The 27,904-nt window shown below is 34.4% G+C and overlaps 1 protein-coding gene across 2 annotated transcripts in view; it reads left to right on the forward strand.

Annotated features, from left to right (window-relative positions):
- Nucleotides 1–21,578, forward strand: part of POLK (DNA polymerase kappa) — a 75,089-nt gene extending 53,511 nt beyond the window's left edge. For both annotated transcript variants that reach the window (XM_068535525.1, XM_068535524.1), the window contains exons 6-15: nucleotides 2,263–2,416; nucleotides 5,968–6,207; nucleotides 7,376–7,500; nucleotides 8,821–8,987; nucleotides 11,374–11,406; nucleotides 14,610–14,706; nucleotides 17,044–17,215; nucleotides 18,916–19,872; nucleotides 20,443–20,485; nucleotides 20,722–21,578. In XM_068535525.1, the coding sequence (XP_068391626.1) occupies nucleotides 2,263–2,416; nucleotides 5,968–6,207; nucleotides 7,376–7,500; nucleotides 8,821–8,987; nucleotides 11,374–11,406; nucleotides 14,610–14,706; nucleotides 17,044–17,215; nucleotides 18,916–19,872; nucleotides 20,443–20,485; nucleotides 20,722–20,806 (2,073 nt within the window). In that variant the 3' untranslated portion in view covers nucleotides 20,807–21,578. The remainder of the gene's footprint in view (nucleotides 1–2,262; nucleotides 2,417–5,967; nucleotides 6,208–7,375; nucleotides 7,501–8,820; nucleotides 8,988–11,373; nucleotides 11,407–14,609; nucleotides 14,707–17,043; nucleotides 17,216–18,915; nucleotides 19,873–20,442; nucleotides 20,486–20,721) is intronic.
- Nucleotides 21,579–27,904: the final 6,326 nt, after the last annotated feature.

A 27,904-nucleotide genomic window follows, 5' to 3' on the forward strand; every position in this document is an offset into this window, starting at 1 on the left:
ACCTCATTTCCCCTAGAAGTGAAAACTCCCCCAAATCAAAATGATACTCCACCCCCAGTTTTTTTAAAGTTTTAAAAAATTCTTTCAAAAACAGCCTGTGGAAGCAAGTGCTTTTGTGCCTACATCTGCAGAGGTGGTGGGGAAGGGAAAGCACGTTCACACAGGTTACTGCTTATCTGTTTTACTGTATTCTTAAGTAGAGATAAAATGCCAACCATAAATATTATAAGCTTTTAGTAAGTTTGAAAATCCTTCAAAGACTTCGTAAGAATTTTTTTACGTTCTACTTTAACTCAGTAAAACTTCCTACAGTATGACAATGAGAATTAAATTGTTTTTAGTTCTCTTTAGTTATTTACATAAGATGGGGAAACCTTTCTTCAAATTCAATCAGGGTCTAACTAGTTATTTGCAGATGACAAATGGACTCTTATCTGTAAATAAACTACAGTGCAAATTCACTGATTATAAATGCATTAATATTTATGGCTTGGTTTAAACGTTTAAGAAGAAGCCATTTTTGTTTTATCCAAAAAGAATGGAATAGCTTTAACTGCTCTCCAAGCCTAAGTGCTTGATTTTTACTGGAGTCTGTCTATTTTTGTTCTTAAAGCAATATCCTATGTAAAGGAAGTTCATGAGTATTCCTTGTCTCCAGAGAGTACTTCTCATTCAGAATAATCTTAGTTGGCTGCCAACTACAGACCTTCCAGAGTTTCATTTTCACTAGAAAGATTCCATTTGAGCACACTGTAGAATTGGTTTCTTCTACAAGAACAAAACTAATTAAGGTACTCTCTAAGTAAAGCTTGGCCAAGTTTTATGTCACCATTTTCTAAAATTACCTTTGACTCAGCTGTTCATAATTATATTAAGCTAAAATGCTTTCTTTTTATAAAACATCAAAAAAAAGTTTTCTCATGATACGGCAGACAGCTTTTAAACACTAGGTGAAACATAATATAATTCAGCAAGTATGTTTTTCTAATATACATATTATTTTGGCAACCAGTTCCTCTAATTTCAGCTAATACTTCAGTGGTTAAAAAAAATTCATACTTTCATGTAATAAAACTATCTTATATAAAAGGCATTTCTGGAATCGTGCAGAGATTCTGATCTCTTTACATATTTCTTTTATCCCAAGATGCAACTCCAGACTTCTCCCCATCATTTAATATAGACACAGACTTACACTACAGATTTTGTCATCTTTTCCATTCTAAATCCTGATTTTTGTTTTCTGAATGGATACATGCATTAATGTGTGTACTGAGTGGAGTTTGATGGACATATTATAATTAATTGGAGTAGAACTACTTTCTAAAGCAACATAATACCTTCATGTAAGATTATTCCTTTTTAAAATGAACAAAAACGGGCCTTTCTCACCTTCTGAGATGACCCACGCTCTGTCTGTGGAGCGTGTCTCTCTCTAAACAAGTCCACTTCGGGACTTCCCTGGTGGTGCAGTGGTTAAGAATCTGCCTGCCAGTGCATGGGACACGGGTTCAATCCCTGGTCTGGGAAGATCCCACATGCTGTGGAGCAACTAAGCCCATGAGCCACAACTACTGAGTCTGTGCTCTAGAGCCCACGAGCCACAACTGCTGAGCCCGTGCACCACAAGTACTGAAGCCTGCAAGCCTAGAGCCTGTGCTCCACAACAAGAGAAGCCACCGCAATGAGAAGCCTGCACACCACAACGAAGAGTAGCCCCCGCTCGCCACAACTGGAGAAAGCCCGCGCGCAGCCAGGAAGACCCAACGCAGCCCAAAAATAAATAAATAAATAAATAAAATTTAAAAATAACTAACTAAATAAATAAATCCACTTCTTACCTAAAAAAAAGAAAGAACAAAAATGATCGTAAAAGGTAAGGGAGAGCAGTATCCTATTGTTTCCACTTCTGCTTTTGACTTGCCACATAAAATTATGTTGCTTAACTACTTTTTCTGGGCCTATCAGAATGATGTTGTTGTTTATTTGAATCACTTATTATATATAGATATAGGTGGCTAAATAGAGATTGTATCAAATGAAGCTATTTCATGGTCTTCTGCCTTTGTGATTTATTTTAATACAAAAGAGAATTTGGACAAACTTACCCTAGCAGTAAATTATTTATTCTCTAAATCCATGAGCTATTGATTATAGAATTCTTACTATAGTTGCAAAGTAAGAATATTAATGTTTCTTATCAGCTGTATGTGGCACGTTTTGCTTTGGCAGCAAAATTAAACCATTTTGTTCCTTTCGAAGGTTAAGGACATACTTGCTGATTATGATCCCAATTTTATGGCCCTGAGTCTTGATGAAGCCTACGTGAATATAACAAAGCATTTAGAGGAAAGACAAAATTGGCCTGAGGACAAAAGGAAGTATTTCATCAAAACAGGGAACTCTCTAGAAAATGGTAAGCAATTTATTAGAATGCTCAGACTAAAAACAAACAAACAAACAAAAAATCCTTTGAATTAACCAGTTAACTCATTAGGATGCATAGGTGTGGGACTAAATATAGCTTTATTATGAAAAAGTATTAAAAATGAAAAATCAGGGAATTGCCTGGTGGTCCAGTGGTTAGGACTCCACGCTTTCCACTGCAGGGGGCACGGGTTTGATCCCTGGTCGGGGAACTAAGATCCCACAAGCTGCACGGCACAACCAAGTGGGTTTTCTGAGATAAATGTGTGGAATGCCACTTTTAAACCAAATGAGATTGTTAAATCTCTAGACTTTAAAAGTGTGCAGAGTCCCTAAACAAAGTAATTTCATAGCAGTTTTTTCCGTAAGATATAACTAACCAGGGGTTGGATTGCCTTGAATCTGAGGAGGTTCTTTGTTTATGGTGGCCTTTTTATGTAGCTGTTAATAGAAAGTAGATTCTTTTTTATTTAGCCTCGAACATATCAAAACACTGGATGGAGTTTTTTTTTCTTTATTTCCCAAATTTTCTATAATCTGTTTATACAGTGATTACTGTTCTTAACCTTGCGGAAATTAATGACTCCCCAACTCCCTTCTTGGCCTTAGATCTTATTTTGATTCTTTTTATATATAATGAAACAAGTTTTATGACCCCAAGGTTTTTTTCAAATGAGCCCCTTATTACCTACCCAAAACAATGCCAAAAATCATGCAGATAATACACGTACTGCTTTCAGTCCTCTGTCAGAGGTGTGATTACTTCAAATGCCAGCACTGCCCTGGACCCCTGAGCAAAGTTCACCTGGATGAAAAGGTAGAAATAGAGGGTTTGCTCAAAACCCATAGCCACGTTTCATGTGTACAACTCATTAACTGCTTCAGGGGGGACAGGCTGTGGTGGGGAAGCTCTTTGTAACTTTCTCTGAAGCAAACATGGTGGATCCTCAATGCCATAAAATTCTAACTTTACCATTGTTTGGGGCTCACATCTTTGGAGCAAATTTAGTATGGACATCAAATCATAATTTTATTACCTTACTTAGAGCTCTAATGGGGTAGGTCTCTCTCTTTAAGAGAAACATTAAACAATAAACAAACATAATTTCTGGACACAGAGGCTTGGAGCAAAAGGTTTTTTGCTCTTAGTATAACTTTATTGTTTGAGGAAGTGACACACAAAGTCTAATGTCACTTTGCTTAAAATCTTACTTTGTTAGTTCCTTACTTTTCACAGGAGAAAGGAGGGGAGCCATTAAATAGTTATGTCAAAGCATCCCCTGAGGGTCTCCTATAATAATTACTTTCACAATATGTTATAAAAAAATTATATTGGGACTAAGGTAAATATTTTCATTCTCTACTAATGTTCTTTTCATTTACTATATGTCCACACTCATTATGAGGATGTGAATTTTTAATATCTGTTGCTTTTAACATATTTATTTATGTACTTTCCTCTTCATGTATTTCATATTCTTAAGCAATTTAAATAGTTTAACTTTTTTTTTTCATATATAAGTGCCTGTGGGCTGGACTTTCAGGCATGTCTGATTTCACATTATGCCCAGAGAAGCTGTCAGCAGTGAGTTGGAGTCATGGCAGGTGGTTGATATATCTTCCTCTAAAGTCCAAGGGATTTTTCTGCTGTTTGCCCCTTTTCTAAAAGGTGCAGTCTGTAAAGAAATAAAATAATAATTATTATTATTTTATGTTTATTCTCTCATAAATCTAGATGGTGCCAGGCAATGTAAAAAACTAAAATACTGTACTGTATACTTTTTAGCACTTGCCATCCAGATGGGATCTTAATCCTACTGTTTCAGATTATAAGAAACCTTACTTTTATATGCTGATCACCTCAGTTATGAGGCTTATAAAGATATTTCTTTCAGAAAGCAAATAAAAAACCACTTCAGCAGTTGGTTGCATAGCCAGGCCTCACAGAGAAGTAGACAGATTGAAACGATAACTACACCATTCAGCAGCGGCTCTAAACAATGAACCTGAAAACAGCATGCTTTGCTTTCTACTGTAGTGTCCTACTATCAGTGACTCACCTGAGGGTAGTGTGATAGAAGCATGAGGTACAAAACATGGCATAAGGAACTGCAGAAGGAGGTTGTGAACGTGCCTTACGTGGCCTGCAGGTTTTCCGTAGCTCTTTACCTTGACTTTCACACATCTAGTTGGGAAAAAGAGGGTCCAGGTAAATACCATTTCAGCTGTGCCTTAGTGTTAATCCCCCTGAATTGCTCTGCATTTTAAAACCAGATAATGGAAAATGAAAGGAACTAAAGTACATAAATAACAGCTAGTGTAAGTTTGAAAATAAGGCTTGTTTTGTATATGGCTTGGGAATTCAGATTTGGAAAATACCTGTCTGTAACTTAATTCATATTACAAACTTAAAAATTTGAAACTAATTAGGTGTCTGTCATTTTACTTATATTATCTTTATAAAATCTTTCGAAAAGGCCAACTTCATTTTTTAAGTATATGTGCCTTGAAACTAGAAATTTAATTTTTGCATCTGTATTTACCTTAATTTGGAAAACATTTATATGTAATAAAATTATGAAATGGATGAGAAAGCTCTGTTGTTAATCTTAGTTTTTATAAATTTTACACTTCAACTGATTTCTCTTCCATTAAGCCTGGAAAGTAAAGTCTTCAATAGATTTGTTCATAAGGACATTTTTAGTATCTGTATAGATTTAAGTGTATTTCACAGTTCATTTATGAAAAATGCAACTAAAATGAGATAATAACCAGATTAGTTTTTTTACTGTACTTTTTAATATTAATATTATTTTACTGCCTTTTGATAATAACAAAGGCTTCTCGTTCTTAAACTTGGACCATGGTTAATCTGATTAGACCTTAAGAATTTATATATTTAAAGAAATATAACTTCCAGAAGTAATTTCTATTTATTTCAAATGTGCTCTTAGTAAAAGTGATACTTTATAAACAAACAAGTCAAAATTAAAATCAGCATTTGAAAGAAGAAAATTCAGATTATTTAACATTTGAAAAGTTCTTCCATGAATGAAAAAAAATTTTAGGCTTTTTTCCCCCTCCAAAAGCAAAATTTATCTTTCAGGCATAATTGCTCTATGTTGCTTAACGCCTTTTTCCTTATTCCTAAATTCTAATTTAAGAAGGTTCTTTTTTTCCTCTAGAGATGAGTACAGGAAAAAAACCTTTCATCTTTTTGAGAAAAAAGTACTGTGAATCTAATTCCAATTCTGGGTTTCAATTAATTTCAGTACAAAAATTAGTGAGATTTACATAAGATATTTCGTTTTAAAATGTATACAATGGAAATGGATAATATTCCTTTTAAGAAAAACTTAGAATCAGTGTTTTCTTTGGTAAACAGTTAAAAATATAAATGCTGACATTTCTGATCTTGGTTCTTAGAAAGAAAACTAAACTAGGTTTGTTTTGTCTTTAGAAAGACTGTAGGGAAACCTAATTTGTGAAGTATGTAATTTTTAAAATGAAGATGAATTACTGTTCCTGTTTATAATTTAGATAAACCAGGAAAGGAAGTTAATAAACTGCGTGAGCAGGAACGATCCATCTCTCCTCTACTTTTTGAAGATAGTCCTCCTGATTTGCAGTCCCCAGGAAACCCTTTCCAAGTGAACTTTGAAGAACTGAATAATCTTCAAATACTCCAAAACTCAATTGTTTTTGGAACATCAGCTGAGGAAGTGGTAAAGGAAATTCGTTTCAGAATCGAGCAAAAAACTACACTGACAGCCAGTGCAGGTACTTAAAAGGATATTGATGGTTCCAATAGTTACAATTTTCAGACTAGCTAACATAGTGTAATATTAGTAGTTTCTCACTGTAAAGTATAGAGTAACATTTTACTTAGCTGTGTTTTTATTAACTTCTGACAATTCACCTATTCAGAATACCGTGAACCTATAGGTAAATTGGAATTAAGCACAAAAGCCCATGTGTCCAAAGCAAAAACTTATCATAAAGCTCATGTAGCTATCTTTTTTGAAACACAAAATATATTTTAATTGGTTTTGGACATAATACTTTGTTTTCCCTTTGAAGACTTACAGTGCAAGAGAGACCACAGATGACCACACAAAATATGGATGAGACAGGAAAAAACACGAACTAGCAACACAGCAATCTAGGATCATCTGGTGAAGGGAAAAAGAGCTTTACATATACCAATAACTCATGAGGGTATCACTGTGTCTTAACATAGAAACTGATATTCATGAGGACCCTAGATTATCTTAAGAAAGCCATATTATGATTGGGTTAGTCTTTTCTTCCTATGCCAAAGCATGAGAATAAGTAATAAATTTTAGAAAGATGTGTATAAAAATTGAACTATTTGATGATCATAGTTGAATATACCTATTTCAAGTTATCTTAATCATTAAGACACCTAGAAATTATAAAACACCTCTCTGAAAAGGGGTAATTTGCTTTGTGAGTAGCATAAAAAAGGATACACGCATTTCATTATCATTGTTTTAAATATACTGGAAACAGAATCTTTGATTCTTTTTTTCTTTATGTGGATAATCTATACAGAAGACCTTTTCAAAGAGTAAACATCCATCCTAAATTATATGCTCGATCTTTTCTGTAAGACAGCCCTGTATTCCTACTAAATATAGTAAGTAAACTAATAATATCACTTAAACTCAGAAATTACTCTTAGACTTTAAAATACCATGGAGATTTAAATATTCCTCATTTCTGCTGTCACAATAACTAATACAATTCCTTTTCCTAAAACCATAGCAAGCCCTGGGGAGATAGATAGTAATCAAATGTTATTTTTAAAGTAGCATTCCACATCATTTCAGATTTTTGCATTTAATTTTTTTTCTGTGTTGTTATCACATATTTTAAAATCATACATATCATGTTCTTTGAGTCATCAGAGTGTTCTTCTTTTAAGGCATTGCACCAAATACAATGTTAGCGAAAGTATGCAGTGATAAGAATAAACCAAATGGACAATACCAAATTCTTCCTAATAGACAAGCTGTGATGGACTTCATCAAGGACTTACCCATTAGAAAGGTGAACTTTTATGCAAAATTTTGTCATCTATGTATATACTCGGTGTTCTGAAGAAATACTATTTAGGATGATAGTAATCATTCTTTCAGAAACTTTTAAAAATGATAGCTAACAAGAAAGAATGATAACGGATGATTTAATTTGGACTTGAAGAAATCTTTCTGTGAAATCCTAAAAGTGAGGTTTAGGAAGCTTATCTGTTGAAAAGTTTGTTGAAAAGATTTAGAATTTTAATTGTTTTTGACCAGAAAAAAAAAAACCCAAATAGTTTACCATCTTTAAAATGGTAAATTGATCCCTCAGGAATTATAAAAAGGGTATATTTTATTATTTTTTTTTACAGTTTCTAGATTGTTCTGCATATATATGCTTTTTAAAAAATAATAATTGCACTATACACTATTTGATGTTCTAGGGCTTGCTTTCCTGACTCAGCATAATGTATATTAGTGAATCTAAATAAACATTTTCAACGCTCAGAAGAAAGGCTATATCAAAATATATAATGTATAATGACTCCTGAATAGCTTAGTATATATAAAATGTAGCTATAAAGCGGTGTTTTCCAATGTATTTTTAAGGTATGAATGGGTGTTCTGTTAAAAAACGTTCTGGGGTCAAAGAACTTTGGAATGTACCACCCTTGGTGGGTCACAAGAGATATTAGTTTATTGAAGGTTCATAATTCTTACAATACAAAAGTTCATTTAAAGTTTGTTTATCCTAGAAACAGACTCATAGTTACAGAGAACAAACTGGTGGTTTCCAGAGGGGAGGGGGTGGGGAGTTGGGCAAAACAGGTAAAGAGGATTAAGAGGTACAAACTTGGAGTAATAAAAAAAATGTCATGGGATGTAATGTACAGTATAGAGACTATAGTCAGTAATATTATAATAACTTTGTATGGTGACAGGTGATTACTAGACTTATTGTGGTGACTGATTCATAACGTATATAAATGTTGAATCACTGTGTTGTACACCTGAAACTAATATAATGTACGTCAACTATACTTCAATTTTAAAAAATTAAAAGGGAATAAAAAGTTGTTTATCCTACCATTCCCCAAGTTTATATGACCACAGAACTCTTTTTTAAATGCTTTTTAAAAATTTCATGGAATTTAAAATTTTTAATTTTCATGGAACACTAGTTTAGGAAATATAGCCAAAAAGTAACTAAAGCCGTTCTCTTGTGTGACTTTTGAAACTAGGCACATTATTTATACATTTTATTAGTTATAAAATGTATGATGAGATTATAATATCACTTCTTATCTTAATTTTAAAATGTATTAATGATAAATTGATTCTTTTCTAGGTTTCTGGAATAGGAAAAGTTACAGAGAAAATGTTAAAGGCCCTTGGAATTATTACTTGTACAGAACTCTACCAACAGAGGGCATTACTTTCTCTCCTTTTCTCTGAGACATCTTGGCATTATTTCCTTCATATTTCCTTGGGTCTAGGTTCAACACACCTGGCAAGGTATCTGTATTTATAATTATTCTGCTTTTTCTTTATCATTTGCTGAAATAACAGTTTTCACCATTGAGATAGAGACTACAAGGATATAACATGTTTTAAATTTCTTTTAGGCTAGCTCAATTCAGAATATAATTTTTGAATTAGAGTCAAAAGATTGGATGTGAGAGAAAAGGAAAAGAGGAGTAAAAAATCACTCCTAGGTTGTTGGCTACAGCAGTTAGATAGAGGGATAAGAGGAATGATGGGTGCTTTCTTTTTCTGTACCTGCCTTGTTCTTTGTTCAGAACGTAAGAATACTGGTGATCAGATTGTGGAGGTGAGAAAGATGGCTCATACTCCAGAACTCACCCTTTAAGCAAGTAGACTTAACGATTCTTTGAAAGCCTTCATGAACTACCTGTATTTCTTCTCTTTTCCAGTTTTGTAAATGATTCATTCATTCAGTACTGAGTACTTTGTGTTAGGCACTGTTCTAGGCACTGGGGATAATAGCAGTAAACAAGACAAAGTCCTGCCTTCATGGAGTTTGCAGAGTAGTGTGGGAAATAAAAAGTAACCAAATAAACAAATGGAGAAAGTAAGGCAGAGTGGGGGCGTAGACGTTGACTTGGGGGGTAAGAGATAGGGTTGGCAGCGGTTCTCCAGAGGCAGAGACCTGAAGGGGCCAGCCATGCAAAGATCTAAGAGAAGAGGAAACGGCTAGAGGAGAGGCCCTGTGTTTCCTCCCTGCCACTCTTTCATCCGGGTCTTAAAAAGAAGGATCCCAGAGCTAGAAGGGTACACTGTTCAGGGTGGGTGAAAGGAAGGCACTAAAAACAAGAATGAAAATTAACACTGGGCACTGTTTTTACCATTTTATTATCATCTTGTTAGCCTGCCCTCAGAATAACTCTTTTATATTCATATAGTTAAATTAAAGGAAAACAAGAAGATTACTGAGGAGGCATATAAAATAAGTTTGATTAACCAATTAGACCTGCTAAACCTTACAGAGATTGCAAGGCATGTGCTATTATTTTTCTCATCTCTCCGTGCTCCTCATTCTTTCAAGTCCAGGTAGCTGACTTTGATCTTGAGTGGATATAATGAAAGATAAGAGAAAGACATCACAGTAGTATAAATAATCCAGTATATGAAGGCGATGATAAATAAAACTTTCTTCTTTAATCCAAAAATTATCCTCTTTTTATTTCCATAGTGCTTGAAAACAATATAGTTTTTAATATAACATGCACATATTAACCTGTGGTAGAGATGGAGGTAATGCTTTTAAGTGAAATTCATAGGTAATTTTTAACAATATAAAATAGCAAACTTACCTTCCCTTCTATCCACATTCTCTGTTTCCCTAATTTGCTTTATTTTTTAATCTGTAGTACTTCTCCCCTTCTAACCTGTTCCATATTTACTGCTGTGTTTGTTTATTTGTCTCCCTCCACTAAGATATAAGTTTCTTTATAACTATTTTTTTTAACATTTATTGAACTTATTTATTTGGTTGCACTGAGTCTTAGTTGTGGCAGGCAGGCTCCTTTGTTGTGGTGTGCAGGCTCCTTAGGTGTGACATGCGAACTCTTAGTTGTGGCACGCGTGTGGGATCTAGTTCCCTGACCAGCGATCGAACCCAGGCCCGCTGCATTGGGAGCATGGAGTCTTAACCACTGTGCCACCAGGGAAGTCACTAAGATATAAGTTTCTTAAAGGGAGGCACTTGGTCTGTTTTGTTCATTACTGTTATCTCCAAGGCCTAGAACAGTGCTTGATTCATAATTGGTGTGTGAAATATTAGGAAAATGAATAATCTACATGTCATTTCAGCTTTCTGGTTTTAACTACTCCTACCAGAGCAGCTAGAATCCAACCAAACTAGGTGGTTCAGATTTCCAATCATCATCCTATTGCTGTATGGCAAATTTTGACTGAGCTTCTATAGAGTGGTGTAAGTGAATAATAAATAGGCTATTATTAATGTACTAGGCCAAAAACTAGATAATGGATATTAAATTATTTAAAATTTAATTCTATCTTATAACTGCAAGCCATTATGCTACTACCTTCTGTTGGTTTTTGTAAGTTGTGATTTTTTATATTCAGGCTTTTAATAGAAACAATTTATAATATCATCCTGTTTTCAAATTTGTTCTCTTTGATAGATATAGACTTGATCCATCACACATGTAATTATATTAGCATATCTTTCTACATTCTTTGGTGATAGTTTTATTTTTAGATTAAAAAACTCACTGTGTTTCATGATGTATATCTTTTAATCTAAAACATTGAGATCTCTAAAGGGTAACTGATGTAAAATCATCTTGGTTGACTAAAAGAAAGTCAATCTTCTTTGAGAAAGCAAATAAAAGCTTTTTTTTTTTTTAATTTCAAGGGATGGAGAGAGGAAAAGCATGAGTGTTGAGAGGTAATGTTTTGTTACTAATTATTCATAATTTGTATTATTTTAAACTAATTTTTAATTTTTAGTAAAATATCACTGAAATTTAAAAATCTATTTGCAAACCAAATAACAATTTTCAGCAGTTGACACTCCTACAGTAAATATTGCAGTGCAATGCTTTATTATCTTTGCTTGCTATGTTCTCAATGGGAAAAAATTTAACTGCAGTTATTTTTTTAAATGTTGGTTTTGTTCCTATTCAGTGAAAACCAAGCATTTTAGGATTCTAAATCTTAATTTCTAGGCTTATTTATAAGAAAAATTATACTGAATAGTTATTTGGGAAATTTAAGAAATGATAATGGAAATTCTTCTTGAAGTTCTTCAAATATTGGTGAATAACCACAGGCATCAAATAGTAAGATACTGATGAACGAGAGCTTAGGGGTGATCTAGTTCAGTGGTTTACAATCTTGTCTGAAGTCAAATGAAATCTTGATGAAACCTTATTGTTTTGGGAAATATGTCATTGTTTGAAAAGCCCCTCGCTTATCTCCTCAAAGAACCAAAGTTCCACTAAGACATTTAAGAACCATGGACCTAGTATAAGGTTGTGTTCATTTTGCACATATATTATTCATGATCAGAAAAGCTGAATGACTTTTTTTTTTTAATTTTATTTATTTTTTTTTTATACAACAGGTTCTTATTAGTTATCTATTTGATACATATTAGTGTATATATGTCAATCCCAATCTCCCAATTCATCCCACCACCTCCACCACCCCCCCTTTTCCCCCTTGGTGTCCATGTTTGTTCTCTATTTCTGCCTTGCAAACCGGTTCATCTGTACCATTTTTCTAGATTCCACATATATGTGTTTATATACGATATTTGTTTTTCTCTTTCTGACTTACTTCACTCTGTATGACAGTCTCTAGGGCCATCCACATCTCTACAAATGACCCAATTTCATTCCTTTTTATGGCTGAGTAATATTCCATTGTATATATGTACCACATCTTCTTTATCCATTCGTTTGTCGATGGGCATTTAGGTTGCTTCCATGACCTGGCTATTGTAAATAGGGCTGCAGTGAACATTGGAGTGCATGTGTCTTTTTGAATTATGGTTTTCTCTGGGTATATGCCCAGTAGTGGGATTGCTGGGTCATATGGTAATTCTATTTTTAGTTTTTTAAGGAACCTCCATACGGTTCTCCATAGTGGCTGTATCAATTTACATTCCCACCAACAGTGCAAGGGGGTTCCCTAGAAAAGATGAATGACTTTTACAAGACAACACACTCAGTAAATGACTTTGATAAATATTGCTGTTTTAGGCTGTGATTTACATAAAAGCAGTCAAAGGAAAAGAGGGGGGAAAAGCATCCAAAAGTGAGATAGTATCGTCCTATTTAATGATTTTTTCTTCTATTTTGTCTTTTGTTATTGAGAACATTGCTTGCTGTACAAGAATATTAATATTAACTAATATTAATATTTCTTAAGAAAGGGCCACCAAACCAACAGAAAAAAGTGAACAAAGATCTAATTAGTTAACAGAAAAGACAGTACAAATGGCTTTATAAACATGTGAAAATAATCTCAGTCTCCATATAATTTAAGAAATTCAGATTGAAAATTCTCTGAGATAGCATTTTTCACTAATCAACTTGGCAAAGATGCACGCTCTATTGACAAGACTATGGGAGTGAAAAAGCTATTAAACTCTAAAGGAGGGTGTACTAGTTTCTTGTTGGTGGTATAACTAATTACCACAAATTTATTCTCTTACAGTTCTGAAGGTCAGAAGTCCTAAAATTAAGGTGTCAGCAGGGTTGCATTCCTTCCAGAGGCCCCAGAGGAGAATCCATTTCCTTACTAAAAGCTTCTAGAGGCTTCTTGCATTCTTTGGCTCACGGCCCCATTCTCTATCTTCACCTCTCACATTTTGTCTTTCTTTGACTCTTACCTTCCTGCCTCCTTCTTACAAGGACCCTTGAGATTACATTGGACCTACCTGGATAATTCAGGATAATCGCCCCATCTTAATTTAACCACATCTATAAAGTTCATTTTACCATGTAAAGTACTAGATTCTGAGAGATTAGGATTTGAACATCTTCGGGGACCATTATTTTGCCTACCGCAGGGGGCAAGCAATTTGGCAGTATCTATCAAGATCACAGATACACATGTACTTTGGTCCCACAGTTCTTCTTCTAGGCATTCATTCCACTGGTGTAATCACATGTCATTTTACATGTATACCTGGTTATGCACTGCATTTTTTTTTGTGATAGCAAAAGATTGGAAATAAGTTTCTACAAATAGAGGATTGGTTAAATGATCTTACATCTTTAAATTAGAATTTATGCTGCCATATAAAAATGAAATTATTTACTTATAGGGAACTCTCACCAGGATGAATGAGAAAAGCAAAGTGGTAAATAATGTATCTAATATTCTACTGTTTATATAGGGGAAATGTTTGCTTGTTTGCTTTTATATGCATACAGTATTCTAGAGGAATAAATAATGAATAGGAAACTGGCAATATTGGTTGCCACTAGGGAAGAGAACTGGGTAGCTGGGAATAGTTAGAAGGGGGACTTTTCACTGAATGACTATTCAGGGTTTGCTTGGGCTTTTTTACTGGTTACCCCACTCTCTCTTTAGTGTCTTTATGTTAATATGACCTTTCAATACCCTTGTGCAGATGAAGTCACAAGTTCTACATTTAATCTTACCAGCCCTCCATTTCCAGTTGCCTATTAGATGACTTTATGTAGGTGCCACGAATCAACCCCTTAAATCTACTTGAAGATAATTCGCTTACAGAAAATACACATGCAGTAATTGGAATGTTGTTCTCATTTGTACTTTCTTAAGATAATCCTCTGTAGCAGAGTCTGTATACATATGTATCCTAATGTTTTGTAAGTTTTGAGGGCCTTATCCTTATATGTTGGTGACTTTAATCATCTTTTAAAAAATATTGTAGAGAGCAAATGCACCTTTGCTAATCAGTTTAGCTATAAACAATCTTCCATTATTTAAGATCTTGGATGTTTTTACTTAATCATATCTTAGTTCATCTGAAAACTTTATTCTGTACTGTAGAAAATATAACTTAATGCTAGGCCATTTACATGTACTATATTATTTCTAAAGTAACTGAATTGTAGTTTACTTTGTGCACCAAAATGATTCTTGCCTTTCTAGGACATTCAGTGAGATAAGTAAAGCAGAAGAACAGTACAGCTTGTGCCAAGAACTTTGCAGTGAACTTGCTCAAGATCTGCAGAAAGAAGGACTTAAGGTACTTTATTTTTATGCAGTGTTCTTAGTTTTCTAAATTTTTTATAGTAAAAAGCTACCTTAAACCACGAGTTAGATTTTGCATTGAAATACAAATTGGGATGTGTCAGAAAAGAGAGTTCTTGTCTTCAGTAGAGACAAATTGAATTCTGACCCTTATCTGAGGCCTATGATGAGGTCATTTTATGAGAAGCAACTTATGAGGCTGGAGTGATTCCAATATAATTCCAGAGAAGTTTATATTACCTTGGGAGTACATTTGAATAAGTTCAGAATCAGAGTTATATTGGCAGTAAAGAATAAGGGATAGGGAAGGATTTCCCTAGAACTGTGCTTGTTATAAATGCCTTTCCAATTATCCTTTAATGTCATTGTCAGGTAGACAGTGACCTTCTGGAATAGGCATTTTGTTTCAAGGCCTTAATCTAGGTTGCTTAACATATTGAGAACAAAACCTGGAAGGCTTTGAACTTTGTATTTTATAATCTTCACTCACAACAATCCATGTTTAGTATTTTTCCAACATTCTCAAAACAGAGGTAGAGTTATTACAAAGTATAATACAAAAGCAATAAAAAGTTATTACAAAGAAAGGGATATCTAATGAATATTTTCTTATAATCCTTCTCTGTTATACCTTAAATATATAGAGAGTTCTTTTTTAAAAATTTTTTAGATAAACTTTTAATTTTAGAATCATTTCAGATTTATAGAATAGTTACAAGGATAATATAGAGATTTCCAGTATACCCAGTTTCCCTCATTATTAACAACTTATATTATCATAGTACATTTGCAAAACTAAGAAACTGACACTAACACATTTCTGTTAACTAAATCCAGACAGTATTTTTGTTTTACCTGTTTTTTTCCATTCATGTCCTCTCTTTGTTCCAGGGTTCAGTCCAGGGAACCACATTGCATTTAGTTGTCATGTCTTCCCAGTTTCCTCTAATCTGTGACAGTTTCTCCGTATTTCCTTGTTTTTCATGACCTTGACAGTCTTGAGGGATACTAGCCAGGTATACTGCAGAATGTCTTCCAGTCTGGGTTTGTCTGATGATTTTCTTATGATTAGACCAGGGTTATAGGTTTTTAGAAAGAATACCACAGAAATGAAGTATCCTTCTCATCACATCCCATCAGGGTATATGATAGCCACATGATGTCACAGGTGAGAATAACCATCCTCACTTGGTTAAAGTAGTGTTTGCTAGGCTTCTCCACTGTGAAATTACTATTTTTCCCTTTCCATACTCTGTTCTTTGGAAGTGAGTTAATAAGCCTAACCTACTCTCACAACCTCCAGGAGGTAGCAAAATATACATTACAAAATTTACTGTTTTAACTTTCTAAGTATACATTTTAGTGGCATTAAGTACATTCAGATTGTACAACCATCAACACTTTTGATCTCCAGAACTTTTTCATTATCCCAAAATGAAACTCTGTATCCATTAAGCAATAACTGTAAAGGAGTTCTAACACATAAATTTAACATAATATCTGGCATATAGTAGGCACACAATAAGTGTGAGCTGTCCAGAAGATCTTTTCAATGAGGTCCCTTCAGAAAGATTTTTTTTCCTATCTTTTTAGGTACTGAATTAACCTCAAAAAAAGATTCAGTAAAAAGAAAAGTAATCAGTTAACGTTGCCCTTTATATAAAAATCTTTTATAAAAAGTCAGTTGGAGAGGGAAGTAATAATTACTGACTAAAATGGGATTTTTAGATTACTTATGGATTTCAGTTATTCTTTATGACAATTTTCATTACCATGGTTTTTTTTGTAATTGTAATAGTTAATATTTATTGCCGTTTAATATATGTCAGGCACTGTTTTAGGGTCTTTATTTAATGAATGTTGATCTTTAACATTGAATGATCTCAACCCCAAAGAATTAAAATTGTAAGTTTAGTGTTTTGCCGTTGTAAGACCTGTCAACTAGTGTGTCATTGGAGTTCTTCCTTCCTAGAAATTTCTCTTATATAGAAACTATTATATGATGCAGTTGACAAACATAGGGAAGGGAGTGTGGATACGAAAACTCTATGATCAGCCCCTAGACCATTAAAGATTGAGTCATTATTTTATAACATAAGCCAAAATTGTGTTTGTTTTTGCTGTCTTTCATTAGTGTTTTGTTTAGGCACAGAGGGTAGGGCAACAACTCCTCCTCCTACAAAAGCTCCACGTTACCATGTTTTGTAAATAATTGATTATACTTCCGTACTCTGTGTACACAAGAGACCTTTCTGAATTTTTCTAACCTGTAAGATAACTTTTTTCTGGAAGTTAAATAGCCATATATAATAATGTATTCTGTTTGTTACAGGGTAGAACTGTTACCATTAAGCTAAAGAATGTGAATTTTGAAGTAAAAACTCGTGCATCTACAGTTTCATCTGTTGTTTCTACTGCAGAAGAAATATTTGCTATTGCTAAAGAATTGCTAAGAACAGAAATTGATGCTGATTTTCCACATCCCTTGAGATTAAGACTTATGGGTATGACTTTTCTTCACTTGTTATTCCTTAAATCTGCTAGACTTTTCCAAAGAATCAACTTGGGAAATATTCTCACCTCCATTTTATTTCTTAAACCTGTCTAGGAAGTTGTACTTATGCCACTGCCATTTTTCTTGATTCTTAGAACCTGATGCATGTGAAGCCATGATCATTAGTTTAATTCCAGTAAGAACCAATTAAAGTCGTTCTTTTCCTTACTACTTACAGAAATCCTTGGGGTTAGGTATCTTTCAAAATTTTAAACTTTTCAGATTTTAGAAAACAAATTCAGTGCATGTTGAGTATATTATATAATACTCCTTTGGGATCTGAAGCAGCACTTCATGATCAAACACATTATTATTTCTGTAGCAAAACAAAAAATTATTCACACTGAGTTGTAAAGACTCTAAATAGTCTCACACCAATCTTGTCATCAATTACCATTTGTTGCTTACAATTTTCAGAGCTTTTTGGATTTCAGAATTACAGATAAGGGATTGTGGCACTATAAAACCACATTTCTAGCCATCACGTGGTAAAAAAAGACAAACAAACCATGTTTCCAAAGTGAACGAGTGAGAGAATGTTTAGGGATAAGCACTCCAAATGCCAACTTTACTGCTAAGAATGGGTCATTAGCCATACTTTCACATATGAAAGATAGCGCACACTGAAGTCAATTTGAATAAAGTATGTTAACTAAAAGAGCTAAAGAGTGGATGTTAATAGCAGCTTTATTTATAATTGCCAAAACTTGGAAGCAACCAAGATGTCCTCCAGTAGTAGGTGAATGGAAATTGTGGTACGTCTGGACAACAGAATATTATTCAGCACATAAAAGAAATGAGCTCTTGGAGTAGAGGGTGGGGGAGAAGAAAAGAAATGAGCTGTCAAGCCATGAAAAGACATGGAGGAAACATATATTATTAACTGAAAGAAGCCAATCTGAAAAGGCTACATCCTGTATGATTCTAATGTATGACATTCTGGAAAAGGCAAAACTATGGAGATACTAAAAAGATCAGTGGTTGTCAAGGGTGGGGGGAGGGAGGAATAGGCAGAGCACAGAGTATTTTTAGGGCAGTGAAACTATTCTGTATGATGCTATAATGGTGGATACATGTCATTGTACATTTGTCAAAACCCATAGAATGTACAACATCAAGAGGGAACCCTAATGTAAACTATGAACTTTGAGTAATAATGTCGTGTCAGTATAGATTCATTGATTGTAACAAATGTACCACTCTGGTGTAGGATGTTGATAGTGGAGGAGGAGTGCATGTGTGGGGCAGGTAGTATATGGGAACTCTCTGTACTTGCTACTCAACTTTGCTGAGAACCTAAAATTGCTCTAAAAAATAGCGCCTATTGCAAAAAAGGGAGCTAAAGAATCTATGCAATTGACTCCAATTAGTTACTCGATATTTAATGGTATCACGTGTCAGATATTAACTGAAAGACCTATATAATCATGCTAACTCCAGTGGATACTTACTATTTAGTATACCCAGCTTTATAAAGAAAGTTAATTTCTACTCATAATACCACCTTTGAAAAAGCATCCTTTAATTCAGAAAATACAGTGTTGCTTATTATTTTTGGCTAAACAGCCTTTTTCATATATGTTATAATAGTACTATGCAAAATGTCTTTATTGAATTTGAAATGGATTAATTATGGTTGGTTTAATTTAGGGGTGCGGCTATCTGGTTTTCCCAATGAAGAGGAGAAGAAACACCAACAAAGGAGCATTATTGGCTTCTTACAGCCTGGAAACCAAGCCCTGTCAGCCACTAGGTGTATACTAGAGAAAACTGACAAAGATCAGTTTCTAAAACCTCTAGAAATGGCTCATAAGAAGAGTTTCTTTGACAAAAAACGGTCTGAAAGGAATTGGAGCTACCAGGACACATTTAAATGTGAAACTGTAGATAAACAAAGTTTACAGACATCACAATCCTTCCAAGTTTTAAAGAAGAGGATGAGTGAGAATTTAGAAACATTGGAGAATTCAGATAACTGTCATATATTTACCTGTCCTGTTTGCTTCAGGGAGCAAGGAAACATCAGTCTGGAAGCCTTTAATAAACATGTAGATGCATGTCTTGATGGACCTTCCATCAGTGGAAACTCTAAAATGTCCTCACGTTCACATGCTTCCTCTACAGAAGTGAACGAGAAAGAAAACGTACATGATTCTGTTTCTCTCTGTGAGAAGCAGGATTATGAAACTCATCAGAAGAATACAGAGATCACATCAGTAGATTCTGTAGAGTTGGCAGAGACTACTGGTAATCCATCTAATACAGAAGGTGTAGATGCTCTAAGTAATAAGCACAGCGAAGAGGAATGTTCTAGTCTTCCAAGCAGATCATTTAATATGGAACACTGTCCTCAGAATTGTTGCGCTGTTTCACTGGAAAATGAAGATGTTGCATCATTAAGAAGGAAAGAGCCCCTACAACCTTATTTATATGAAGTGATCAGTGACCAAGTCCTCGTTTGTCCTGTTTGTAACCTAGAACAAAAGACTTCAGATCTTACCCTATTCAATGTGCATGTAGATGTTTGCTTAAATAAAGGCATTATCCAGGAACTGAGAAAGGATAAGGTTAATCCAGTTAACCAACCCAAAGAAAGCACAAGTACTGGTGAGTTTACAGTTATTTTAAAGAACTTGATTTTCTAGGAATGTTTTATTAAAATTGAGATTGTTGTTAAATCTGAAACATACCTTGAAAGGGATAGTTCATGTACGCTGCCATTTAGGAAAATGTTAGTTACCTTACGGTGGGTTAGAATTAGCTGAAGACATTAGATTTTAAATTTTGGGAAACCTCTGGTTTGGGCTTGATTTAGCACAGAATGAACTCAAAGGTTTAGGGAGCTGAGTGATCTAATCAAAACAGAAATTCCTTCAGAGAACACTTGCCAAGGCACAGTGGTAAATTAACTATAATTATATAGCCAGAAAGCCTCTTTAACTTGTTTTTTGGTAGTTCCGACTCTAACCCAACTTCAAAATCAGCTGTAATACTAATGAAACAAGTAAATTACAAAGAAATTATGCTATAAATTAGTTTCTGGTATATATAAATTCGAACAATGTAGTACTAAGGAGGTTTTTATTATCTTTAATCAGTCAACCTTAACTCTTTAAATTTTTAGAAAGCTTTTTAATTATTTCATGTTATTCATTGTGGAATTTCTTCCCTCTAAAGATAACTCAGGCAAAGTACAGAAGATTGGAACAAAAGCAAACAGGTATGGCTAATTAGAGTTTTAACAAAGCTGGCTCTGAAATTGTTATATTTTGAGGTCTGATTTTTAAGAAATGTTAAAATTTGCTTTTAGAAATCATTAAAGTAAAAGTTTTAAAATCAATTATTTGCATAAACAATTTTTTAAATCTCTTCATGCATTTTATTATTTTATATTTTTTTTGTTTTTTGTTTTGTAGTTCTTCATGCATTTTAATTGCATGTTCTTTCTTATTCCAGGCCAGGACTGATGACAAAGTACTCGGCATCAAAGAAAACAAAACCAAACAGTCCCAGACACACCCTTGATATATTTTTTAAATGAACGTTGAACATTTTATCATTAATTTTTGATTGAAACTTGTTACTTTATAATCAATGAATGTATTCTTCCTCATTCCAGGCTTACAGATTCATTGAGTGAAAGGCAAGTGCAATAAGCCCTCCCCAAATGACATTTCCTTTATATGAATTTGGAATATATACTAATTTACTTCTGTATATTTTTTTGATAACAATGAGAATTTCACTTCCATTATACTTCAATTGGAAATCAGTCCTGTTAGAGATAATTTTAAAATGAGAAGTTAGGAATGGGATCAGGAAGTGATTTCTTTCTTTATTATGTTTTATAGTGAATATAAAAACTTACATTTATAAGGGCTCTCAGAAGTTCAGATTAACCTATTTTAGCATAAGAATTTTTCAGCACTTAACCACTTTGTTGGCACTGGACTGCTATGTTTGATCTTAGTATCTTCTATAACTTTGTATAATTATATTTTAGCTCCTAGTATCTTCAGATACCTCATGAACATTCATAATTAATACTTATCTTAAGTTCTATGAAGAGTATTAGCTTAGCAGAACTAGCATGAGTGGTTTTGTTACCTTCAGGAAAATAATGTCACAGTATTATTTGCTGTGTTAAAAGAATTTTTGTTTAAAATATGATTATTCATTTGATTTTTTTTAATTTAAAATTTCTTTATCTAATGAATAAGCACTTGGTTCACTTTAAAAAAATATTTAGTCTAAGATTCAAGGTAATTATTTTCTTATCTAGGACTTTTAAATAGCAATATTTCATTTCTTGGCAGTTATATTTGTACTTTACACAAATCTGTAAAAAAGGATAAATTGTACACTCACCTCATTTTTATTATGACCTTCTAGAGAAGAATGTGCAATTCAAAAGATTAATGTGTGTTAAAACACCTCATTTATCTTAGTTATATTTCTATCATGTTTTCATTAATATTCACAGAAGAAGACAGCTTAACAGTAGTTAGCTTAAGTAGTTGCGCCAAATATTTTTGTGCTATCAATAGAGGAGTTTTTATCAAAAAAACAATTATTTAATTGAAACATGAAGATGGAACCCATTTTCTATTACTGCTTTAAGGAACTGAATCTTTTGTTCTCATATTTTTGTTTCTTTTCATATTTTATAGCTCATTACCTAAATGTATAAAGACAATGTTTTAGGAATAGTGTAAATTAGGATCTCGCACAACCTTTGGCCAAAGTGGTAATTTGACTTTAAATTACTAGATGGTTTAAAGTTAGGCTTAATGTTTATTAACATACCAATTTCATGCCTAATATTATTATACGCTATGGTGAATACCTGATTGTAGAGCTATGCTTCTTGATTGTGTGATTTACTTACATTAATTCGCTACAAAATTAAGTTCAATGAAGCACTGATTTAATGTATTGAAAAGTAGATAGCACCATATTTTTTCTTTTCTATTCTATCTTGTTTCAAGTTCATTTTTATTGTGTTTTCAACATTAGAGTGAATACTAAATTATTTTCACTTAGATGATTCATTTAATTGAATGTTATCATTTAGTAATATTTAATAAAAATTTAAAATGAAATTTTAAATGTTTAATCTTTAGCCAGTAGAAATGGTTTCCTTACTTTTCCCACCTCTGTTGCTTTCACTCTTATTTTCTTTGCCCAGAATTTTCTCCACATCCTTTTCTGTTTTATCTAATAATCCAACTCATTTTCTTTTTATTATAATTTTGTTTGGGGGCATTAAAAGAAAATACAACAAAACCACAAAGAATAAACACCTATAATCTTACCTATTTAGAGGGTCAGAATATAGGGAACCACCTGGGAGAACATATTTGCAACACATATAATTGGCAAAACACTAGTATCCAGTATATATATAATCCAGAATATATAAATGATTCCTATGAATCATTAAGAAAAAGACAGACAGCCAATAGAAATTTGGACAAGTCTTTAGATGGCACTTTACATAGAAAGAAATCCAAATGGCCAAGAAACATGAAAATATCCTCAGCCATTTTAGTAATAGGGAAATGAAAAAAAAAAAAACCACAAAGAGGTATTGTAATACCTTTCCCAGATTCACAAAAATGAAAGGATCCAATGATATTAAGTTTTGGTGATGATATGGAGCAATATGAACTCTTACTCTGAAAACAACCTCTTTGGAAAATGGTTTGTCCTTCTTTAGTAATTCTGAAGATGTGCACACTCAACACCCCGGCAACCGCACTCCTAAATATATGCCTTTGCTGGTTATCTTCCTTTTGCCCTCCAGATTTTACTCTGTGCCCTCCACCCTGCTTTAAGTTCAGTGAGGCGTCATGGCAGCGGGGAGCCACTGTAGAAGGTTTCAGGGAGGAAAGAAGATGAAGTTGTTTATTTATTCCCTCATATACCTTTTTGAAGAATCATGTCAAGCTGGTTGAGTCCCTTGACGAAAGGTCACAACTTCTTCATATGTCATTTTCTGCTCTCTCTCCAGGTTCTGATAATCCTTTCCTTGCCCTCACCCCTTCATCCTAGGGGTGGCAACAGAGCCTTGCCCTTTTTAGCCCTGAGGTGCTGCCCTATCTTTTGTGGTTTCCCCACACCCTGCCCACACCTTTGTAAATGGTCCCTTTCTTAAAAGTCATCTCAAAATACAATTTTTTTTCCTGCCAGAGTCATAACTGATAAAATGTCTTGGGAAAACTATTGAACATGTTTTCTTAGGAAGCATGTGCAAGAATGCACATAGCAACACTGTAATAGCCAAAAAATGGAAATAAACCAAATATTCAGCACTGGTAGAATGGTTAGATTCTACCATTGTATATTCATGTGGATTCAAACAATAGAATTCTATACAGTGGTGAAAGTGAAGGAAATAGCTAATCAGAAGGTGGATGAATATCACAGACATAATGTGGAGCAAAAGAAGCAAATCATAGAAGGATGCCATCAGCATGATTCCATTTATATAGTTCAAAACAGTGTATATTGCTTTAAGGATGTATTTATATGAGATCAAATTATTAAGAGAAGCAAGTATATTATTGTCCCCAAAGTTAGAATAATGACTTCCTCTGTGGGGAGAAAAGGGAATGTGATGGAGAAATGGCACATGGAGCTGCTGGGATGCTGACAGTCTTCTGTTGTCTTGGGTGGTGACCGCATGGGTGTTTATTTTAAAAATATTATTTAAACTGTATGTGTGTATTTTATAGATTCTTGTTCGTATGTGACCTATATCACGACAAAAAGTGAAACAAGAAAAACGGCAGGAACCGCTTTCCTTAGTAAGGTGATGTTCTCCTTCATCTCTGCAGGCTACTAGCTTCAAAAGAGAAAAAGTACATTTCTCTCTGCCAGGACTTTGCTGAGCACAGCAAGAAAGAGTCATCCCATGACAACATTTTGAGTTTTTCTCCTAATGTTTCCCCTAATGCTACAGCCTCAATCAGCATTTGGTCTGCTCTCCAAAGTCAAATTGCCAAAGTTGACAATTTGACCAAATATTTTATCATCTCCAAACAAGTCACCAGCTTCCCAGCCTGTGATATATATCGCCACTCCTCAAAGCCCCTCCCTCAAACACTAAGCCAATTCTGTATATTAGATTTTGTTATTTTCAGCACCCTGCTTTCTATATCACTTCAGAATTTTACTTCAGCTGTGAATTACAGAGACCCAATCAGTGTCTTAAAAAAAAAAAAAAATCAGTTCTAGTGTTCCCACGAAACACAAATTTCATTGGTTAACTTTGGCTCGATAGTTCAAAGATGGGTTCACAGTCTGATTTTCTTGGCCTCACATGGCCAACTTCTGGCCGCAAGATGGATGGATTTTTCTATATCCAGCCTTACACATGAGTTCCAGGTAGGAAGATGAGGAAGTAAAAAGGACAAAAGGGCAACTCTGTCCCACTTTAAGGAGCTTTCTTGGAAGCCCCACATTACCAATTTCCACTTCCATCTCATTGACTAAACAGTGTCATGTGGCTTCCCCATATTAAAGGGAACCTGGAAATGTACTTTTTAGCTGGGTACGTTGCTACACCCAAACAAAATCGGGTTCTGTTAGTAAATTGTGCCTCACCTATCAAAAAAAAACTATATAACTTTATTATCAGATGATGTGTTTGTCTACATTTTTAAAAATCTACATTTAGGACTTCCCTGGTGGTTCAGTGGTTAAAGAATCCGTGCTCCCACTGCAGGGGGCACGGGTTCAACCCCTGGTCAGGGAAGATCCCCATGCTGTGCAGCACAGCCAAAAAAAAAAAAAAAAATCTACATTTAATAAAAAAGTTCAACAAGGTTATGGCTACAAGATCAATGTACAAAATCAGTAGCATTCCTGTACAACAGTAATAACCAATTAGAAAATATAAAAATAATCTCATGACAACAATCTATAAGGGACCTAAAGGGGCAGTGGGTTGGGGGGGGGCGGGTACCTATCAAAATAGGTGCAAGTACTTAGGAACTACAAAATATTATTGAAAGACAAGCAGTCTGAGTAAATAAAAAGAATAATCCTATTTATGAATAGGAAGAATAACTATCTTAAAGATAACTGTTCTCCCCTAACTATTCTATAAGTTCAATAAAATTCAAAACAGAACTTCTCATGGTTTTTCTCGGAAGTTGTTAAGTAGATCGTAAATTTTATATGGAAGAGCAAAGGCCCAAGAATAATAAGATAGAAGGACAGGTCCTATTACATAGCAAGATTCATTATAAAGCTGTAGTAATTAATACCATACACTAATAGAGTAGTATTGGCCTGGGTATGGACATTTTACACAACTCAGTACAAAAAGTATTTACTATTTAATAAATAGTGCCTAAACTCTGACTTTCCAACTGATTTCTCAGCTTCTCCTGCTCTAAACCATTTTGTGCATTTTTTGCACATTAGCCATAATGTTTTCATAACGTCACTCGTATTAGAAGCAAAACAAAAAAAGATTTCAAAGCTCTCAACTCTGCCCAGGATCAGTGGGAGCTGAGAAGGGGACTGATTTTCAGCATATGATGATTTCTATGGTGCAAATACCATGACAGATTTCAAGCTATTGACACGATGTCAACCAGTTCACAAAGTTCCTGAAAATTTAACAATTGGCTCTTGGGTGCCAGCACAAGCGAGTTCCCGAAAATCACTGTTCATGGTGCACACCAAATACTGGCTTGGCATTCAAGCCCGGTCAAGTCACACTGCATAGCTTGCAGTTTCCTGAATTAACCAAGCTATTTCTCCCTTCTGGTGTGCTCAGTTGCTCCCTTTGCCCAGAATGTGCTTCCTGAATGCCCCTTTGCCCTCTCCATACAGTTACCATACACAACTGTTCATCTTTCAACTCATCCCAAGGACCACCTTCAAGAAAGGGTCTCTGTCCCCTAGGAAAACTGATTAGTCACTCCTTTGTGCTCCTGTTTCTCTATGAAGACACTGAAACATTCTTTGTTGTGGCTTTGCTGTGGCTTTGCTGCAGTCTCTCCCTTCTAGGTTGTAGGCTGCTAGAGATGCTGGACTGTCTTCCACTGATCTCTGAATTATAAGTGTGAAGTGTAAAGCCTGGCACTCAGTAGGTGTTAACTATCATTTGTTGACCCATAAATGAATAAATAATGTTAGCCCAAAGACTGGTGTCTATTACTGTCATACTAATTTTCTCTGTGAAGACAGGGTGGCCGACATAGATGGCTACACTCAAACTGGGCCCTAAGGATGGGCATTCCGGAAAGAGAGAATTGTACTTCTTTCCCTTTAATGGATAATTGCTTGCTTTATAAATGTTTTATTACTATGTTCTTTTGGGGTAGCTTGGAAATATTTGGAAAAAGGCTCAAAATATGACTATTAACCTAGGGCTAAAAAAAAAGGCTTTTTGAGGAAATATTCCATTATGAAAATCACACCTGGTGCCTGCTGTCTGCTTTTTTTTTTTTCTTTCATAAGTAATGTCCCCCTTTTTTTTTTGGCCATGCCTTGTGGTACGTGGCATCTTAGTTCCCCAACCAGGGATTGAACCTGTGCCCCCTGCAGTGGAAGGGTGGAGTCTTAACCACTGGACCACCAGGGAAGTCCCAGTAATGTCCCATTTTGAAAAGCAGTAATATATTTGAGCATACCTGGTGCTGGTAAGGCTCTAGTGAACATCACAGAGAGGTGGTGTTTATACCCCTGAAGCAAAAGCTGTTCTTTTGTTGAATCATTAAGGGATAATCACTTTTGCTTTGTAATACATAATTGGATTAACAGTTGTTCAAGAACTCAAATGATATTATGGTGAGTATTGAAAACATGATTCCACTTATTAAATTGTATATTGTACTGCTCCCCTTACAAGTGTGAGGTAATTTATTTTCTAATTATTGCTGTCTACAAAAGGCTCAGGGAGACAGAAGATAATTCAGAGGCAAATAGTTTTCACCCTTTCCTTGTAATCGCAGTCTCTTATGTTTGTTATGATTTCAAATTCATATATACCTACGTATACATATGCATAGATGTGCATACACCATATATATATGTGTGTATATACATACTATACACACATACACACAACCTCAGCCGAACCCGTATCTGTTACTGAATTCTGTCTACCCTTGTAGGGCCTGTTGAAAACATCCACTTCTTTCTATTCCTTTTGTCAAATCCTCAACAGTTGCCTAATCTCTGGCCTTCCAACCTATTTCTCAGCTTTCATCAGTTTCCTTCCCTCCTCTAAACCATTTTGTGCATTTTTATAGACAATTGTTTCCTAACATCACTCATATCTGTGTGTGTGTACCAAAAAGGTGGGTCAGTTCTGGGGTCAGACCTCATTCTGTTTTATGAGGGCTCAATTTTTTTTTCACTCCTAGAATATGCTCAACTTCTAATTTAACCTCTGAACCCATCCACAGGCATGAGATGTGCCATGGTTTCTGTTTGTAATCCGTCAAACACTGTGATTATGTACTAGGGATTCAATGGAGATATCCTGGTTGTCCTTCAATATTCTACTTTTCTTCCATATTATTAGAATTTTAGCTAGGCATACGATTGCCCAGAATAGTTTACTATATTTCATCAATTCTTTATTTTATAAACCACTAAGAAAGAAATAAAACCCAAG

Source organism: Eschrichtius robustus, chromosome 2 (genome assembly GCF_028021215.1).
Source record: "Eschrichtius robustus isolate mEscRob2 chromosome 2, mEscRob2.pri, whole genome shotgun sequence".
Classification (NCBI taxonomy): Eukaryota; Metazoa; Chordata; class Mammalia; order Artiodactyla; family Eschrichtiidae; genus Eschrichtius; species Eschrichtius robustus.